The sequence below is a fragment of the Rhodamnia argentea genome, chromosome 4 (assembly GCF_020921035.1).
Source record: "Rhodamnia argentea isolate NSW1041297 chromosome 4, ASM2092103v1, whole genome shotgun sequence".
NCBI lineage: Eukaryota > Viridiplantae > Streptophyta > Magnoliopsida > Myrtales > Myrtaceae > Rhodamnia > Rhodamnia argentea.
In genome coordinates, this window is record NC_063153.1 from 7,247,387 (window position 1) to 7,268,364 (window position 20,978).

The 20,978-nt window shown below is 40.8% G+C and overlaps 1 protein-coding gene and 1 long non-coding RNA gene across 2 annotated transcripts; both read right to left on the minus strand.

Moving 5' to 3' along the window:
• Positions 1-3,847: 3,847 nt before the first annotated feature.
• On the minus strand, positions 3,848-7,405 carry LOC115736078. Its single transcript, XM_030667593.2, has 3 exons — positions 7,276-7,405; positions 7,104-7,166; positions 3,848-5,995 (listed from the first exon to the last, which is right to left on the minus strand). The coding sequence occupies exon 3, from the start codon at positions 5,969-5,971 to the stop codon at positions 3,848-3,850; it is 2,124 nt and encodes a 707-aa protein (XP_030523453.2). The 5' UTR covers positions 5,972-5,995; positions 7,104-7,166; positions 7,276-7,405.
• Positions 7,406-10,367: 2,962 nt separating this feature from the next.
• LOC115736041 lies at positions 10,368-11,636 on the minus strand. Its single transcript, XR_004014841.2, has 4 exons — positions 11,520-11,636; positions 11,180-11,255; positions 10,620-10,657; positions 10,368-10,539 (listed from the first exon to the last, which is right to left on the minus strand). It is a non-coding gene; the product is annotated as an uncharacterized LOC115736041 (long non-coding RNA).
• Between the last annotated feature and the right edge of the window lie 9,342 nt (positions 11,637-20,978).

A 20,978-nucleotide genomic window follows, 5' to 3' on the forward strand; every position in this document is an offset into this window, starting at 1 on the left:
CAAGCTGATTGTCACAAACAACATAAACTGATTGCAAGATCTACAGCATATGATTTTCACTGGTTGTCAGAACCAAACTGAATTTCGTGGGGGTTAAGGTTCGGATAATGAACTTCTTTCCGGATTGGGTTATTTCTAGCTTGGTTCGGTTAATCGAACTGTAACCGAAATTTTCAACAAAAACTGAAATTTAAAATCTCTCTTCTTTTTTATCTATCTCAAAATCACCTTGAACCATAATTTTCGTTTGTTCTCCATTCCGAAAACCAAAAACTTGAACCCAACCCAAACCAACACAACTCAATTTGGTCCAATTCGTATTCTATCACGCCCCGATCTCCGGGCACGAGATAATCCTACCAAATCACCTCATGTCATAAAGGATAAAGTCCCAGAAACGTTATCAACCCCTCTTTATTTTCATCTTTTATTACGCATGCGAAACGTGCAACTTCCAAATATCGAATCAAACAACAGAGATAGTTAAATGGACAGTCATGACCATCACAACACGAGAGTTTAGCAAATACCACATTATATTTAATTATCTTTGTTGACCCAAGAAAGTAAAAATATCTACAAGCTCATTCTTCGGGTCACTTTCTACAACTCCCAAAGATACCATATCGAAATTAATACGACTCACAAACTACTCTAATAAGTTCCATGCCACGTCCGGATCTTCACGACTAAGGGCTTGAAAAAGGTTAACAACGGCAAGGTGAGATATGAATCTCAAAGAGTCAATGCACAAGTCTGGCTAGGGCGTTGATTCGCTCAAAGCATCACGGAACTACAGTACATACATCAATCACATGCAAGCTTACCATCCTTCAACCATACATAATGCAATACTCGACTTGATAATAACAATCAGCTGGCAAGGCATCACATCAACTTGTATGCATAAAACACCACACGAAGTCCACACACGACTGGTGTAGCCCCAACACTACAACCGGCGGTGTATATTGGTAGGACCAGGCATCATCTCTTATTTTTCAACGATGACGATTAAAAGCTATGTATCCAGTGTAACTAGCACAGCATAGCAGACAGGCATTCCAAAAAGGAGCCTCGGTCCGTCACAAGCTGCGACCGACATTCGACAATCCGTGTGATCCATGTGACTAGCATGGGCACAGATTGAAGTGCATTTGACAAGTCACGTGGTTCCATACGATTGGCACGGTACGAACTTATCGGGATCCCGTACGGCTGGCACGGTTTAATCCCATCATATGACCACTCAAGCACATCCGACAACCAATCGGTTTTCATCTTTACTTTTAGCCAAATGCTTATGCGGACATGCTCAAAGACTCGGCTCAAGATCATTTTCACGCTAAAATATGACATTTGGTTCTACACATGGTCATATGAATGCACAATTTCATCCACAAGACTTTGCATTTGACACGGGGTAACTGACACCCATAATTTCACATGCAACAACCATCAATCGGTGCAAAACAATCCAAACAGACAAGCAATCGCTACGAATCAATTAAACACATATAATTATTCCGACGATAATTATTAATCCCAATTTCACCTAATTGTTAATCGTATGCTCGATTTTGGCCTAACGCTCGCTCGCGATCAAACAACGACAATTAATTGTCCAATCAATCAATTCATTCAATCTAAGCATCAATTAGCCACATATGACATAACTAACCGGACTGACTTAATTAATTCTAACCATTTAACCTAAACCATATTTCTAACTAAACCAATTACAATTAACCTACCCAAACACCATAAATTATTAATTATACTAATTAAATACCATTAAGCGCAATTAGCGCTCTAACCGAGAGTTAGAGACTAACTCACTAATTAATTGCTATTCGGTGACGACTCGGGCACGCCGATAACAACCACGACAATGCGCGGTGCGGTGGCTCACGGGCGACTACGAAGGTAGGTTTGGGTTCCACGGCCGGGCTTGGGTCGAAGGCTGAGGGTTTCGCATCCGGCGGTCGATGGAGGTCACGGGCTCGAGTCAAAGGACGACGGGTCGTGAGGTGGCTCAACAAGGCAGCACGACGCGGCTGGTGGCTAGTGGCTGGCAGGATCATGGGGTTCGGGTTTCGCGGGGGTTGGTGGCAACAGGATGAGGGGCTGCCAAGTCGGGGTTCGGACTTGACGGGTTTAGGCTCGCGACGGCTACGAATGACGGAACACAGGTTGGCGGCTTCGTGGCGGGGCTGAGGGTTTCGGGTCGAGGTCGCTCGGTTCGGGTCGCAGGTGACCAGTGGCGGCGACAGCGGCTTGACGGGACGGCAGCAAGGCTCGGGGCTGGACACGGCGACTCTCGGGCTGAGGGTGGTCGGGTGGTTCCCGGGGCTCAGCGGCGGAGGATGGTGAGCGAGGGTGGTGGCTGGTGTGGGTGGTGGTCAAGGCAGCTCGTGGTCCGGGTCGCGGGTCTGGCGGCACGGCGACAGCTTTGGCTGGCGTCGGGGAAGCGGCTGCGGGTGGCTAGCGAGCCCACGGACGGCCAACAGGTCGGGGTTGGCTGGGTGGCGGCGTCGGACAGAGCACAGCAGGTGGAGGCGGAGCTGGGCGCGAGAAGACGAGCTGTGGGTGGCTACGGGTCGACGGGCCGGCGACGAGCTCGGCTGTTGGCGGGACGCGGCGACGAGGCGAGCTCGAGCGATTGTGGTTGAGGCGGAACGGAGGAGGTCAGGGTGTGGGTCGGGGGTAGTGACTGGTTCGAGCGGCTCGTGTGCTTGGCGGAGGTCGGGGCGGCGACAGCTCGGCAAGGCGACTGAAGGGCGGCCGACGGCTGCAGGTCGTGGTGGCGTCGATGGAGGGCGTCGTCGGGGTGAGGTAGCCGGACCAAAAAAATAGAATGAAGAAGAAGAAGATGAAGACTGAAGCAGACGCACAGTGGAAGAGGGGGGAGAAAGGGAGGGGGGGGGGAGGGTGCTCGCGCAGAGGAGAGAGGGGAGAGAGAGAGAGATGAAAAAGGAAGAAAAGAAGAGAGAGAGAGAAGTGATGGGGGTGACGTGATTGAAAAAGGAGAAGAGGAGGGGGGGGGAGCGGGGGGGGGTGTTGGGGTTTGGGTGGGGGTCGGAAGCGACAAAAATGGGGGCCACACTAGTCAAATTCAATTTTTGAATTTTATCCTTCTGTGCATAATATCTAAAGGCGTCTCAATAATTTGACTCTTGGGGTAAATTAAATTATCCGTACTAAAACCGAGGGCAACTCTAGAAATCTATTAACTAGGATTCAATCAGGATTAGGTTCAAGTGCAAAGGATTTCGATACTATTGTGCGACAATCAAACTACCAAAGCCTAATCTAGATCGACTAACGTCTCGGAACAATTTAATTGTTGTTTCTTAAATCCCCAAAAATTCAAATTTAAGTGTCAGGCTAGAATGCATGATTATTCTTGCAAGCATCAAAATCCCATGACGCCACATATTCTGTTTAAGATGCGATTCGATTACGTTTCGGTTCGGTTTCGATTTCTTGAAAATCCGAACTATTGACACTCCTAATTTTCAGTTCAATCCATTAGGAATCAATGAACCCACGTGTACCTAGACGAATGCGAACACGCCATTTGAATAAGAAACGCTAAATGTGCACTGAAACGCTCCCTATTTTAATAGTAAACAACGTTTTTATTCAACAGCTTAAGCTTTTAAAACAGTTAGCGGTGATACCACAAAATCTTAACATACGAGGAAAATATATAGTTAGCAATGCAAACAAGGGTGTCCGAAAAGATTTCAACTCAGATCCGTTGATAACACATGACAAAGCCAAATATGATTTAAGATTGAAATATTCCAACATGACTAAGCCAGCCGCGCGCAAAGATGCCGCGTCATTTAGCGCTGTCTGTCGTATGTAGACTTAACTTCTTCCTCGAGAAAATCCCCTGGAGGCAACTAGAAGAAGCTTTTCCTGAGGAGGGAGACTTGGTCGAGGCGGCAAGATTTTCAGAGAGGCTCGAGTGGTACTTGTCTGTCTTGTGAGCCAGGAGGAGCCACACATGAGTGATGAGCTCACCTCCTCTTCTCAGCAGCTTGGCATGGTGATACACGTGACACTTATATGCTGCATGACACAGCATCTCCACCCAGATGCTGCTGATGATCTCCCACTTGTTGTCCATCATCCTCAATTCGACCAGGAGATTCCGCACCTCCGACAACATGTGCCAGCCCTTAGTGATAATTGTCGCCTTGCGCATCGCGGTGCGGTCGGCGTCGACGATTCCTTCCGCCGACCACATGTGCCAGCCCTGAGTGATAATTGTCGCCTCGCACCCTGGGGGGTCGTTGGCGCCGACGATTCCATCCGCCGACACCATTTCACCAATTCCTTCGCGATGGTCTCGGTCCCTCAAGAATTGCCTCAGCGCGCGGCAAGCGTGCTCCAGCGTGATGTCGGCGGTGGTGAGGGACAACATGTAAGGCCGCAGAGCCAGGAGGTATATCATGTAATCCGATAGGAGTTTGCTTCCTTTGCAAGCATCGGAGTTCTCCCCCTCCGATCTGTGCAGCATTTCCGTCGCGACGTGCCAGATGATGATGCTCTTGTCAAACTCCGTCGCGATGCTGTCGCTCAGGGCTGGATTCTCGTGGACGCCGTGAGTCTCGAGCGTCCACTTACCTCTTTCTGTGAAGGGCAGGAGGTGCCGTTTCCTCTCCAGATCCGTCATCTTTTGAACCACCAGTTCCTTGAGGCACAAGGGGATGTCCTGGCGGGAGTGTAACCAATACCTCCTGAAGATCTCCCTTTTCTCAAACAAATCAAGAACCTTGGCGACAAGCTTCGGCCATTTTTTGTACAAGAGGCGGGTGTCGAATAAATTGAGCTGCCCTACCGACCTCGACCATCTTTTCTGCGTCATGCACCAGTCGGAGATATGTGGGAGGAGCCTTTGGACGAGCGGCAGCTTCAGGTTCGTGCACATCTTCACCACTGCCCAATCAGATAACGCCAGCGTCGTGATCTGATAGAGCTCGAGAGATGTGACGGCCATCAGTATCGCATAGGTGTAGGTGATGTACATATCGACCAAGAAGGCATCCCTGAAGATCACGGCGAATCCACACAAGGCAGACACCAAGCAGAAGAAGCCGAAGAAGCGGCCTATGAGGCCGCGTTTGGTGTACAGGATCGGACATTTAGTGTAGAGCACGTCAAACATGAAGTCCAGCTCGATCTCGGTCATGGTGAAAGCGCGGTGGGCAGTGTATCTGTCGATTGACATCCAATCGCGGGATATGAAGAGAGGGTGGTACAGCCAGTCCACGAGGTGCGGCTTCAGACAGTCAAACCGGAAGTAGGCCTTCAGGATATCCTTTGCGGAGTCGAACTTCGTATCATTGGGGGGGAACTCTTCGAACACTTGCTGAATGCTGGCTTCTTCTCGCATGTCCTCGGCGGTCACGCTCGAGTTCTCATCGTACACGGATTGGAGAGCCTGGACCCACCCCGCCGACTTCACGATTCCGACCGCAAACAAGGGAAAGTACAGCCATGAGACAGGGGACGAGCTGTCCCAACAGCGGATGAGAATCCAAACCACAATGACAACCGTAACTCCGATGTTCAAAACCTGTCTCAATCCCAGCCGGTTATCCTCCACCGCATAGGCCTTTATGCTGTCCGGGTACCCAAGTTGCATCAGAAGCAATGGGGCCAGTAGCCCTTCCAACACCGGATCGTTAACCTGATTTTCATAATCATCGATCCGGACCACAGTAAGCTTTCCCAGCGCAAGGGTCGCGACGTACGTAAGGAGCAAATAGGTGGCCCAGATGATGAGGCTAACAAAAATGGACGTCATGTACTTCCGACGGCTCCCTAATATCGCGAGAACAATCTGGCAGGCAAGGCTAGCAGCGACCAAGAGCTGAATCCCCCACGCCCCCCACAGGCTTTTTAGCAGCGGCAACACGGCATTGATTACCGTGGAAATCCAACCGATCAAACTCATGGCGGCTTCGTTCAGGTGTGCTCCCTAGACATCAATGCAAATGTCATTGCTTCTTGAGTTCTCTGTGTTTCACTTGTTATTAACAAATGACTGTCAGGCGTTATAAATACCTAAGGACTAGAAAGGAAGATTTACAATGCGGCTACAACTCTTCTTGATAATTTTATCATCCAATTATTTTCATTACGAGAATTAATTTAGTTCTTTGAGAGTCCAGGCAAAGAGTGTACATATGCAGATATCTATTAGAACTTCTCTCGTTCCTTTTATCAAGCATAATGATGCGAATCGAAAGAAAATTAAAAATCAATTCAAAGAGCATCTCTAATGATTTAAAGTACGACGATAAAAGGAAAAGTCGATTCATGACTTGACTTGAGCAAATTCATTTCCTAGAGTTGTTGACTGTATTTTCTTGTGCAAATCCTTGTTTTTTTTTTTTTTTTTTTTGTGGTTACTACTACTACTACTTTTTTTTCATGGTGAGATACTCATCTAGATCTAAGGTGACTAATATCTACTCCAAGTAAATTTTCCAATTAACCTTACTTATTGCTAGCTTTGCTTTCTTGAAGCTAATAAGTTCTGACCATTCTTAGGAAACATGGACCATCTACCATTGGCATGGGGATGCGAAATTAACACGTTCTCCTGTGCAGCCCCATTACTTACTCTTGAAAGAAACTAATCCTATCTTTGGGGCTGTGACTTCACGAATGAAGGCTTTTCTTCTTTATAATTTTGGGAGTTCTATTGCTACCAACTTCCCGGTGGCCTTCTACTATGTGCACCAAACTAATTATTTAGTATTAGATTGCTCTCAAGTTGAATATTTCAAAAATATAAGTAGAATCGACTTTACGACTCTTCGAAAAATATAATTCTCGTGATCCTGCCACATTTCACAACCTGCATATTTCTTAAATCCCATTCGCAAAGGAAAGATTGAATTCAATAGCATATATGCTATGCCTTTCAGAACCTAGCAATCTTTAAATGTCAAAATTGACAGATTGTGAATGAACAGATAAAGGTCATGATTTCTCCCGGTAGTTCTTTCGCCAATCAGAAAATTGAAAACAAAACAAAACGTGGGCTATAACATGTATAGAGTATGGTTCAGTGTACTGACCAACAAATTCAAGTACGGTAATCACTTGCCGAAACTCCCAGAGCACGGAGAGTCTGCAGAAATCTTTCCATGAAAACAATAAGGGTTAGTAGGCATAACAAGCAGATGCAAGCTAGCTAATGTAGCAGGAAAGGAAGAAGTGCAATGCAATGCCAGACTAGCGCCGCCACACCTGGACTCCGAGGGCCGACGAATCCCAGAAGTATTGTTCAGAAGACGCCGGTACCGACATCAGAAAATTTGAAGAAACTGAAGCAGAGAAAAGGAACAGAGATGTTTCCCCTAGAGAAACAATGGGAAGGAGCAAGTACCTGGAATAGCTGATGTTCTCTTTTATGGCTAGCAGAGCACTTGTATCTTAAGACTGGACAGCAATTAACTGTGTGAGGAACCTCCAAAAGAAAAAGAAAGGCATGGGGATAAAAAGGGCAAAAAGACATGGGAATTTGATTGTTTGCTTGCAACTTTTGTCTGGAGCTCTTTCCTCTTTTGTTTGGCCTAATGGGTACGTAATTATGTCCGAAGATTCGGCGTCTGTCTTTAAGGTAACACGTGACTCTCGTTCTCTCCTGCACTATTAGCTCTTGGATTTGGGCAAAATGATGGGAAAGACTAACCTCGGGTCCGGGATAAGAACAGTACAAGTACCATAACTTTTGTATACTATTCACTTAAGTGCCATAACTTTCCAAAATCGCTCAATTAAGTACCGTCGCTAACATGGACGCCAAAAAAGCTGATGTGGTGCACGCAAACCGATTTTTTTGAATATTTAATATGTACATGGAAATTTTCATTAATTCATTTTTTTTGAAGATTTTATTTTTCTGGTTTGTTTAATTATTGAAAAAAAAAGGCCAAACCCTTGATTTCTCTGTGGTGGCCAACGAGGGTCTCACCGACCACCACCGACCGACCCAGGGGCCGGGGTTGACGCGCCCTGGGCCGGTGACGCCGCAATGGCCCTAGCCGACGTCTAGCGAGGGTTTCGCGCCCTCGCCTACTACTGCAGAGGCCACGGCGACCATTGACCAGGGCCGTTGCGGCCTCGCCGGCCCGGGGCAAGCGGACCCTAGCCCCTAGGCCGGCCGATGGTGGCTAGCGAGGGCGCGAGACCCTCGCCCAGATCCGGCGAGGGCTTCGAACCCTCGCCCGCAGCTTCCTAGGCCACGGTGGCCATCGGCCAAGGCCGTCACGGCCTCGCCGGTCTAGGGCAAGCCAACCCTAGCCCCTAGGTCGGGCGGTGATCTCGCCAACCACCACCGAGAAACCTAAGGGTTTCTCTTTTTTTTTTAAATAATAAAAATAAAAATAAAAGCATCAAAATGAATAAAAATAAAAAAAAGGTTTCATAAAATATTAAAAAATGTAAAAAAAAATCCACATGGCACTGAGAAATTAATAAAATAATAGCAAAAAATCCACGTCAACTTTTCCTGCAAAAATGGCACTCAAGTGAATAATTTTGCTCCGACATAGAACTCAAGTGAACGGTTTGAAAATTATGGCATTTAAGTTAAGGCCGTAGAAAAGTTATGGCACTTTTACTGTACTTATCCCCTCAGGTCCCGATAAGGAAGACTTGAAGACAAATGGGGTAACGTTCTTGTGTTTAGTAGGAGTTTTCAAGTGAGCTTAAAATAATTATCGGAAGTTTGATGTCGGAAAACTTTAGAACCCGTTTAAGACAGACAAACCTAGGTTCCGCGCGTGATCTCGGGACCTTGGCATCAGGACTCAAGACCTTGAGCCTTGTAATTAGGATCCAGGCGTCCAGATCCCGTTGGGAAAACATACTGTGATATTCTGAAATTGACGAAACCATCTTTTTTTTTCACTTCTATTTGATAAATGTAAATCTTATCTTTATTTCAGGTCATACTACACTACAAGAAAACGAGGATTTAGCGACGAATTTTTCCACGAAAAATTTTGCAAAATTCGTCGCTAATTGACTTTTGCGACGACTTTTGCCACAAAAAAAAATTTGTGGCTAATCCGGCGTCGCAAAATTTAGCGACGAAATTTTGAAATTTCATCGTAAAATTTAGCGACGAAAATATATATTGTCACTAAAGTCGTCGCTAAAATTTAGCAACGAAAATTCCATTTCGTCTCTAACATTTAGCGACGAAAAGTATTTTTTGTCGCTAAATTTAGCGACAAAAAGTATATTTTGTCGCTAAATTTTAGCGATGACTTTAGCGATGAAATATATTTTGCGACGCCTGATTAGCCACGAATTTTTTTTCGAGGCAAAAGTCGTCGCAAAAGTCAATTAACGATGAATTTTACAAAATTTTTCGTGGCAAAATTAGCAACGAAATCAACTTTTCGACGCTAAATTTGATTCGACGAAAAATTTTTTTCTACGAATATTATTCAGGGATAAATTTGGCAACGAAATTTGTTCAGCCATGAATTTTGCGACAATGAGGTATGAGACAAATTTTGCGACGAACTTTTATAATTTATGATCGTATAATAAAATAATTTCTTTTAATTTTCAATTTTAAATTTAATTAAAAACAAAATTAATTTCTAGAATTTGTATTTAACATTGATAAAGCAAGATCTAAATATTATTATAATATTATTATAATATGCAAACCAAATACATTCATCTACCAGTCATTGACAAAGCTTCCTATCTTCAACTCTATTAACTGCAATGAAAATTTGAGAGCCAAAAGGAGAGAGAACCAAATTTCAACTCTATTAACTGCAATGAAAATTTTGATCTGATCCCTGCCTCCAATCTATGCAGTTGGTTTGACTAGAATCCTTGCGCTTTCGTATGCAATAAGAAAACACCTGCCAGCCAAAAAGAGAAAAGGATGGAACCATTACAATTAGAATATCAACCTGACTCAATAACTGCGTAAATAGCTGAACCACAATCCAAATTTTGGTTTCATGACCTTGTCAGGAATTTTAAATTTTCCAAGTCATGAGAAAATATCGCACATGGACGGTGCATTTGCGTACAACGATGTCAACCCCAGATTTGAGAGAACACAACCACAGGAACTACATCACGTCATTGCAGAAACAGGATTACTACTCGGATGAGTGACAAACATAAATATAGGTTTTCCCTAGAAACAGTGACAGGTATCACACAGTAAAATCAATCTCTTGTCAACAACGTAAACACAGAAAGTAGGCACTACATATAGATACACGGTACACCCCCTCAATAGGGAGGGCTGCATAGAGAAGCTTGCCATTGCCAGGAAGAAGAGCTGCTCGCCCATACTATGGAACAGTATAGGATTGGAAGACAGGATAATATGAGACTCGGACACTTTATGACTAGCTAGGCCAATAGCTCATGGCAAAGTAGAGAGAAATAATATATGGATAGTAGTATACAGACCTGTTACGTAAACATCTTCCGATATGCCCTCTTCTCCAGTTCTCGCCTCTCAAAAATCTGCCAAAAGATAAGGGGAAAAGTCCAGTTCAATATGATTCGAAGCTCCTAGATATTGAATTTAGCAAACAAGAGCGAACCTTCTTCTTGGCAGCAATAAGCTCTTTCCTGATCCCACCTGGAGAGAGTGACACAAACAGGGGGAAGAGTGCAAATGGGATGTCAACCAAAACCTCAACAACGCAACATATCATGATTTCAATAGTTAACATTGCATCTTCTGATATGCAAGCAAGTTTCTACTTCTTTAAAATGTGAACCCTATTTCTGCCCACAAGCACTACAAAATGAGACAAAAAGGGGTACTTGTACACCTGATAACCATGTTTAGCCAACAAAATTACCGAACCTGAAACGGATGACTAAATCAGCTGTCTAACCACCACCGAACAAAACTAAAAAACGATGTAACAATACGAGAGACAGACTACCTTGGTTTTCCATTTTCCATAGTCAAATGTTAGTCTTTTCAAAATCTTAGATAAACTGTCAGGCTGTCAACTAGTTAAATATCAATTTGTATACTCTGGGACTTGTGGTGAGTTGTAGGCTTCCCGCTTGTTAAAGTGGAAGCTGATGGTGACTTATTCAAAGAGAAAAGACAGAGAACTTTAAATCGCAGTCCAAAATTGTTCCTTACCACCATTTGGCTCCAACTCCAATGCCTTAGAGAAGCTTTCCGCTGCAGCGTCGATATCATTTAGTTCCATATGAGCCTGACAGATCAGAATTGAAAATAGTATGTTAGATAGCAAATCCACGAGAACATAGACCACAGAGCAGAAAAATCGGCACATTTAGGAAGGTGCTATCTGAAATATCCAAAGTATAAAAAAGCTTAGAAATTCATGGTCAGACAATGGCGGAGACACTGCATCAAACTAGCTAGCACACAGAAGATACCCGTAAAGCAGACTTGTGACAATCAATAACTTCTCAGACACAAGAGACCCAAACATTTGCAGAACCACACCACCAACCTGTCCCTGCCGAAAATAAGCTTTTGCATTGTTCTCTCCATCACGTACTGCAAATTCAGCATCTAACAATGCTCCCTTCAGATCACGTAGTTTCAATTTACAAGCCTCTAGCACAATATTCTTGTCAAACCAATCATTTCTATCTTCAAAGCTTCATCTTGGCTCTCATAGAGTCTAGCATCGACCAGAAACTACGTGCCCAAGAGAAATTCTAGTGAAACAAACGAAATTCGCAAACACTGAACAAAAAACAAGATGCCAAGAAAACCAAAATCCAACCTTCTCCAACTCCATGCTTCTCTGGCAGGAGGTGCCTCGATGCAGGCCAGCGGCTCGGATCGGCATCTCGCGGTCAAGGAATGCAGCAGGCGATCGTCGTCTCCTAGAAGCCGAATCTTGGACAACACCAAGACCCTCGAAGCCATGAACTTGGACCCCATCTCGCGCAACCCATCGAAGCGGAGGAACTCCTAGTTCGAGAGGTCGAGGTGCTCGAGGGGCAACGGGAACTGCGCGATCTGGCGGAGGACGAAGGACGGATTGCCGCGAAATGGGCTGAGGTTGATGGACTTGAGGGATGTGAAGCGCCAGGATCGACCATCCTACGAACCTCTCCCTCCTATAGAATGGAAATCGTGACCGACCGATTGGGGAATTCCCGGCAACATTCTAGGTTTTGGACAGCAATCAAAAGTGAGACACGGGAATTTTTACGAGGTTCGCCGATGCCGACGATTCAAAACAACACGGAGCGAGAGCAAGCAAATAATAGCAGATCCCGCACAAAGAAGGAAAAGCAAGTGCACACTACCTCGACGAGAATTCCAGCACGTTTCTCGTGGCAATCGCAGCCCGAATCGAACAAAAGCGACGAGCGCCTGAAGAGACTCGGACTCCAAGAGCTCAAAATGGCTGGACGAGACCTCAATCATCTCGAGCTCGCACCGATCACCGCGCCGTTACGGGAAGGCCACAAAAAAAAAAAAGGGCGAGGAGGGAGTCGAGGCGCGGGGTCAAAAGGTTGGGGATGGAGAGGGAAAAGTAAAAGAAAGAACAAGGCAAATGGGTTTTGTTTGGGAACTTTAGCGACGAAAACTTATTTTTGTTGCCAATTTAGCGACAAAAACGTATATTCATCGCTAAATTAGCGACGAAAAAAGGATACGTCACTAATTTAGCGACAAACAATTTATTTCATCGCTAAATTAGCGACAAATAAACAGATTCGTCGCTACTTTGAATATTTTATTTTTTATTTTTATTCATATTCTATTAGCGACGAATAAACTTCCATTGCTAAATTAGCAACGAACGACTTTTTCGTCACTAAATTGAATATTTTCTTTTTTAATTTTTTTTCATATTATATTAGCAACAAATCACTCTTTCGTCTCTAATTTAGCGACGAAATTGTTGTTTCGTTGCTAATTTGAATATTTTTATTTTTATTTTTATTTTTATTCATATTCAATTAGCGACAAATAATTTGTTTCGTCGCTAATTTAGTGACGAACCATTTTTTTCGTGGCTAATTTAGCGACGAACCCTTTTTTTCGTGGCTAATTTAGCGATGAACCCTTTTTTCCGTCGCTATTCTTTTCTATTTTTATTCATATTCTATTGGCTATGAATTTTTCTTTCGTTATAATTTGAATATTTTCTTTTTTTATTTTTATTCATATTCTATTTTCATATATTTTCAATTTCTTAATTTATTAAATTTTTATTTATTCTATTTATTATTAAATATTTTCTTTCTATTCTTATATTTGAAAAAAAATAGAATTCAAAATAATTCGAATTTGGAATTCTATCCTATTGGAAATTTCGTCGCGAAATGAGCAACGGAAAATGAGAACAATCTGAAGCTTCTTAAAATTAGCAACGAATTCTATCCTATAGATTAGCGATAAACTTAGTTTTTTGTCGTTAATTTTGCGATAAACTTGTTTGTTACTATTTAGCGACAAATTTTGCGACGAATATTTTTTGTCGCCAATTACTAAATTCGTCGCTAATTTTGCGACGATTTGTTTTTTGTCGCTAATTAGCAAGGACTCGCATCTATATTCGTTGGTAATTTTACGACAATTTGTTTTTTGTCACTAATTAGCGACGAATAATCCAATTAACGACGAAATTACCCACGGCACTTGCCGTGGAAAAGAAAAAGTGATAAAAACGAATAAGCCTCAATTCCAATAAATTATATCTTCTACTAAAACATTAGGAAACAGAAGTCCTTTTGAAAGAAGCTATCCAAGAACAGAAGGAACGCTTTCTACTTCAAGAACAAGGATAATAGAAATAAACAAATTGATCGCTCTTCATTTTTGCTTATTAATGTAATCTTTACTTAATTAATAATATATTCAGTTTTTTAATTTAAATAATATTCACTTTATTTCATTTTCTATTAAAAATAATGAATATAAATTAATAGAAAATAGAATATAAGAAATAACATAAATAAGCTAAGGTAAATGACGTATTATAGGCTTTTCTTATTTAAATCATTCACCGTTTAAAGAAAGAAAGGATTTTTCTTTTATTTGTTGAATCTCTCTTTGATTGATCAATGTGTGATATTCCGAATCCTCATTACTAATGGAATCGAAATGATCTTTGGATTGATCAGAAAATCCTTTCAATTGGCTAGAATCCGTTACTTGAACGAAACTAGATCTTGTATAATCATATTGAATATTTGACGATACATTTTGTACCTTGCTAGAAAACCGACCCTTGTTTACCAACCACACATTGTCTAATCAAATCCAATTATCTCTCGATATGTTCCTAAAAAAATCCGATTTGGGCGGATTCTTCCCCCAACTAATGTCTTTCTTAAGCTTTCATGATATTTTATTAGTCAAAATAAAAAAGAAATAATTTTTCCCAATTTTGAAAAAAACTTCATTTTTTTCGATAATGTTTTTGAAAACTTCATTAATTGATTTAGAACATCTCTTATTCGCTGATAGTATCTTATCCATCTTAGAAGAAAGAATCGATCGATTTCATTTTTCTGAATGACACAATTACAATATATATTTATGGCGATTTAATATTATGCAAAGCAAATCGTTTTTGAATAGATCCTTACCCTACTCTATTTAGTATCTCATCAAAGTTGAATATTTTTCTGAGCTATATTTTATCAAAAAAATAGACCTCTATTTTTTGTTTGTTCACTACTTTATATATGTAATAAATATATAAAAAAAAGGTTCTAATAAACATGGAAAAAAATATAAATTAAGGATAGTAATTAGCGACAAAACTGTTATTCGTCGCTACTTAGCGATAAAAACAGTCATTCATTGCAAATCAGCAATGAATGACAATTTTCGTCGCTAACTTTTAAGAAGAGAATTTGCGACGTAAAACGTGATTCGTCGCTAATTAGCAACGAAATAGGTTTTTGTCACTAAATGCTTAGCAACAAATTTGCGACGAAATTTGGTTTTCGTCGCTAAATGCTTAGCAACAAATTTGCGACGAAATTTAGTTTTCGTCGCTAAATGTGCAATAGGAGGTTAGCAACGAAAAACACTATTCGTCGCTAATTATTTTTTTATTTTTATTTTTATTTAAATCATATTAGCGACGAATAATACATTTCTTCACTAAATTAGCGATGGAAATATTTATTTGTCGCTAATTTTTATTTTTTCTTTGTTATTTTTATTCATGATGCTAATTTTGCGACTAAAATAATAGTTCGTCGCTAACTTTTAAGAAAAGAATTTGCGACGAAAAAAGGTGTTCGTTGCTAATTAGCGACGAAACGTGGCCTTTCGTCGCTAATTGGTGACGAATCATATTTTTGTCGCAAAGGATATAGCGACGAATAATATTTTCAAGGCCGTTTTCGTCGCTAATGTGCAACGAAATTTTTTTTGTCGCTATTTTCGTAGCAAATTAGCAACGAAATATTGTTCGTGGCTATTGTCGTTGCAAATTAGCGACGAAAACTATTTCGTGGCCATTTTTGTCGCAAATTAGTGACGAAAACTATTTCGTGGCTATTTTCGTTGCAAATTAGTAACGAAATTTGTTTCCGTCGCTAATTAGCGACGAATGTTTTTCGTCGCAAATTTTTCATGGCTAAATCCATGTTTTTTTGTAGTGCTATACAAGGAACACTTTGTCATCACCGGCATTTGCAGTATGCACTGAAAAGACGACTAGAAGCTGGACTGATCTTGATAGAGGGTAAACAAATTGGAAAGAACGAGATGTTCGTGGGGACTTGGACGCACCACGATAAGTTAAAGAGCTAAGTGAAATCTAGATCACTAATATACTCAAGAAGGCCAATGAATAGCAGTCCCTAAGCCAAATACCAGCAAATAGCATGGATAGACTCAATGGATTGTTGATATAAGCAGCTCTCTATATCACTTATGATGAATATATTTATCATGTAAGTACATGATTTGGTCTTTCAGATGTTTCGTTAACTAATTTTGGAAGTCAAAAGGAATAACAGCTAGCTTCAAGACTTGGAATTTCGGGTTGAAGAGTTCAAGCCAAATTAAATAGATTGTTACCTATTTTATTCGCTCAATAAGAGGATTGGACTATTACCAAGAATAGTTGTCTCTACGTGGGAAACTTCACAATGACCAAGTTGATTTGATTATATGGACGACGAGATTTTCAATGATTGTGTTGTGTCCATCATTTTCAAAGATAAATTGATTCTTTCGAAGAGTATCTCATGGTTAGTTTGGATATTGAAGATTATAAGCGATCAACACATGCTAAGATGTAACGAAGAATTGAGACAGCTACAAGCACTGTTATTGTCATATTCTCTTTGTGTACTATGAGTATGATTTCAGTTGTAAGGTTTGCCTCCATACGCCTTATCCTAGCAATTGTCGCAAATTTGGACTTAGAATTACATCAAATAGATGTAAAAACAGCATTTTCCAATGAAAAACTAGATGAAAAAATTTATATGAAACAATCGATAGGTTTCATAGCTAGAGGTCAGGAGCATAAAATTTGCAAGTTTCATCAATCAATATATGGCCTCAAGCAATCATTTAAACAGTGGTACTTTCTTTTTCACCAAGCTGTAACTTCTTTTGAGCTTACGATAATTGAAAAAGACCACTGCGGTCTAAAGATAAATTTGCGATCTTATCACTTTATGTAAGTGATATTCTGTTAGTTGGGAATGACAAGAATTTGGTTATCACCATAAAAAAGTGGTTATCCTCTAATTTTGAAATGAAGAACATAGGAGAAACAAAAGAATTGTTACTCATTATAATATACGAGTTGAGGTATGTACGCCGTTAGAGTGAGCATTCACTTTACTAATAGTATAGTAAAGGCTTTAGCAATGCTGGTTATTGATAATGAGATCTATTAGCTTCTCGTCGAAGTAGCACGTGCTTCATTGTAACTACTCATGAGATTACTAATGTACTCCAGCCTTATTGGTGGATGTTAGTCTAAAATGGTGGACGTGGGCTTGACATAATTCAATTCACTATAAAATCTATGTGCAGCGTCTTCTATCTCTTTACTTATTTATATGTATATGATACAAGTATCTTGCATTTGATATTATCGAAGTATTCTTGCATCTGTCAAACTTGAGTAATTCAACGACTAATTTTGAGTTTTGTGAATCATCCCATTTTCCTTAGGTTGCATTATTAGCCTGGAGAATTATTATCAAAGCTTGTGTTATTTGCCATTTGAAGTGTTTTTCCTTATAAGCATAGAGATCATATTTCATGACTAACAAACATCATCCAATTGAGTTCATCCGACAAATTTTGGCTAGAAATTCTTGATATGGATGCCGGTCGTTCTATATAGCAGGGCTAGCATGGACGTGGATAATTATTATATGACATACTTTTCAAATGTTTTATTTTATTTTTTTGTTTGTTTCTTTCTTTCTACAATTGTGGCTAGTGGAGTTGCGGGCATCGCAATCCTCGTCTAGATCCGGGCGCGGGCCACAACATCTTCACCTAAACCAAATGACGCCAGCCACAATTGTAAAAGAAAAACAAAGAAAAAAAATATTATAATATTATTAAAATTGTCTACGTTAACGTCAATCACGTAACATAGGATGGTCGACGTCCATGTAAGTTATTTTCTGACAAAATTAACCGCCTGGACTCAATTGAAAAACGTGAAAAGGTTTTGAGCTCAATTATCACAATTGAAAGGATTGTAACTAAATTGACAAATATATAATAGGTTTAAGACTTTTGAGACAATTTTTCCAAAACCTTTTCTGAATTTAGGTTATCGTCCTCGTCTTCTAATTATAGCAAGTTCTGATCACGCCATCTTATCAACCTCTAGGCTGCATTTGGTCGTCCGTATAAAACTCGGGATAGGATATGTTTTATCTTATTCCATGTTTGGTAGGTGTCCTGGATAGTATAATGTCGGATATATGGGGGATATAACCCGGATAAAAGAATCCTAGGGGAGGGGGTAGGATAAGGTCGGATAGGATTTCTCTTATCCGTCATATAAAAGCTAACTTTCTTGTCTCATTTGTTTTTATTTTCATTTTATTTATTTATTTTGCAAAGAGATTTGAAAATCTAATAAAATGTGTATATTTTCAAGTTTTTTTTTTTGTGTATGAGAACATTATTTTTATAGTAATAAAATCAGAATATTTCATGAGCATCACGTAAGGTATATATGTCATTTATATTGATATACGTTTCTACCAAATACGAGGATAGGATAGGATATGAGAATATCCGACTTTAAATCCATAATTCACCAAATGATGAATAGGATATGGCTAAATCTTTAGATTTCTTATCCTATCATATCCAATCCTATCTTGACCGGAAATCCCAAAGACCAAACGCAGCCCTAGTGTTCATTTGTCCCTGATTCTTTCGCAATAATAATCTTGAAATATTCTATTCGATTGCCACGAGCTGTGTCTTCAATTTCAAAACCCTAACGATCGCAAAACCCCTATAATTGGAAAGTTCAAGTTGCCACTGTCCGGTCAAATGCACAACCAGCACTTGGTTAAACGACCTTTTTTTTTTATTGTCGATGACTTTAAGATAAATAGGATATTGTTTTTGGACGGACCAAAATCTTCATTTCATACTATATAAAAGAGGGGTACATAACTTCAAAACAAAGATGCAAATCACCTAAAGTAAATAAAACAAATAAATCCGAAAAGCGTATCAATTTGATATAGCCTATTGAGACTCGTCCATTTCTTAAAGACGGAACTATCATAGCATCAAAGCATAAACGGCAATGATCACCGAATCTGACATCATCATCAATAATGAGCACATTCAAAGAAATCTCTCTCCAGTAACTACGGTTTTACCAAAAGGCGATTCGGTATCACCAACACCATCACTATATAAAAATCGGAACAATATCAATAGGTTGACAAAACACAGAAAACACCTTGTAAACCCGGATCTATATCTAGATCGAAACAGAATGGCACACAAATCTAGATCGAAATTTAAATCGAAAGAGAAGGGTTGCAAAAGACGTACCAATTGACCACAAAATCACTTCTAGATAAGTGGACTACTAACGACAACAACAACAAATGATTCTCGAAGACTTATGCAGCTTTTAATAATCTAGAAAAGCACTCAGAGCCAAAGCGAGTGAGCAAATTTAGAGAAAGCAATTCTTTAGAGATGGCGTGGTATACGAAATCAACGAAAGGTCCAAAAGATACAGAAACAAAGCAACAAAGAGGGAACATGAGTTGGGTAGGGAGAATGTGTCATGCCCCGACTTCCCAACTCGTGACATCCCTACCAGGTTGCCACAGGTCACAAAAGATAACGTCCCGGGTAGACTACGACCTACGTACTTATGATGCACGCGGAAACGTGAACTCTTGAGTCCACAATCAATGTGGGATAATAAAGTAGGAAACAGACATAAAAGTCAACTCAATCATCAAACAAAAGACAATTTCATTTTATAAGTCAAAGCAAATGAGTTTTAACCCTACCGAGTTACGGAAGACTTATATAACCCCATTCTTTGGGGTGGCTTGCTAAAACCTCAAAAAGAAATATGATCGGGTAAGGTTAAACCATCATATACTCCCAAAAACTACTCTAACAATCAAGCCCTAACATCCACGGGCTCCGTCGCTCGAAACCCGAAAAAGGATTAACAACAACGGGGTGAGAAATAAATCTCGGTGAATCAACGCCTAAGTCCGGCTAAGGCGTTGATTCGCTCGTACATCCTAACAAACAATCGTATCATCCAAGAGCAGATATTTCAACCACATGCAAATTTACTAGTCTTCAGCCATGCATAATGCAATATTCGACTCAAGTCAACAGTCACGACGTAAGAACCGGCAAGGCATCATATTAACTTGCACACATGGGACACCACACGAAGTCCAATTATTAACGTAAGAGGCCACATGGCCCGGCACACTAGACAGTTGGTGTCTAGCACACTAGTCGATTAGTGCTCTACTGGCAGGACCAGGCATCGTCCCATTACTTCGGCGACGGCAACTACTATGCCAATGTAATTCCAATCGACATGACACGGCATAGAAGGCATTTCAAAAGGAGCGTCGATTCGTCACAAGCCGCGACCGGCATCCGCTCAATCCGATGACACGAAAAGGCGTGCATCCGACAAGTCTCGTAATTCCGATCGACACAGCACGATCTTATCAGAAACAACCATTACGTGATCATTCAAGCACATCCGACAACAACTAATCAAATTCTTATTTTTACACTTAGCCGGATGCTCATACGGTCATGATCAAAAACTCAGCACCAGGATGCTAAAAATATGCGGTTTGCTTTCACTCGGTTCGCATGGATGCACATATTGTCTACCGGACTTTGCATCTGACAAGATGGGATTGACACCCAAAATTTTTACTCATAACATCCAACACACAAAACCAAGCATCCAGACACGCAATCGGGACAATCAGCCAACAACTCTCAATAATCTGATGATAAAGGTCAATCCAAATTTATAATTCAGCTATCGAAATTCCAATCCAACCACCAATCAAGCGTCCACTCGGCCTCGTCCTATAGCTCGCTAGCGATCACACGTCGGCATTCACTACCCAAACAATTAGTCCGATCTACCACCAAATAACTGCAGACATCCTAACTAACAAACTGACTTAATTAATCATGGTCATTTAACTTAAATCTAGTCTATATTTAACTGGCCACGATTAGACTATCTAAACACTCTATTAGGCTAATTACTCTAATTACAATAAATAATTACTGCTAATTACACTAACTAAGCACAATTAGCGCCCTAATTAGGTTTTAGGGATTTACCTCACAATTAAAAATCGGTGGTCGGTGTCGGGTCGGGGTTTTAAATTAGTATTCACGGACTGGGAGAGTACTGTTTACGGCGGCACTATTCAAGCGATACTGTTCACGAGATACTGTT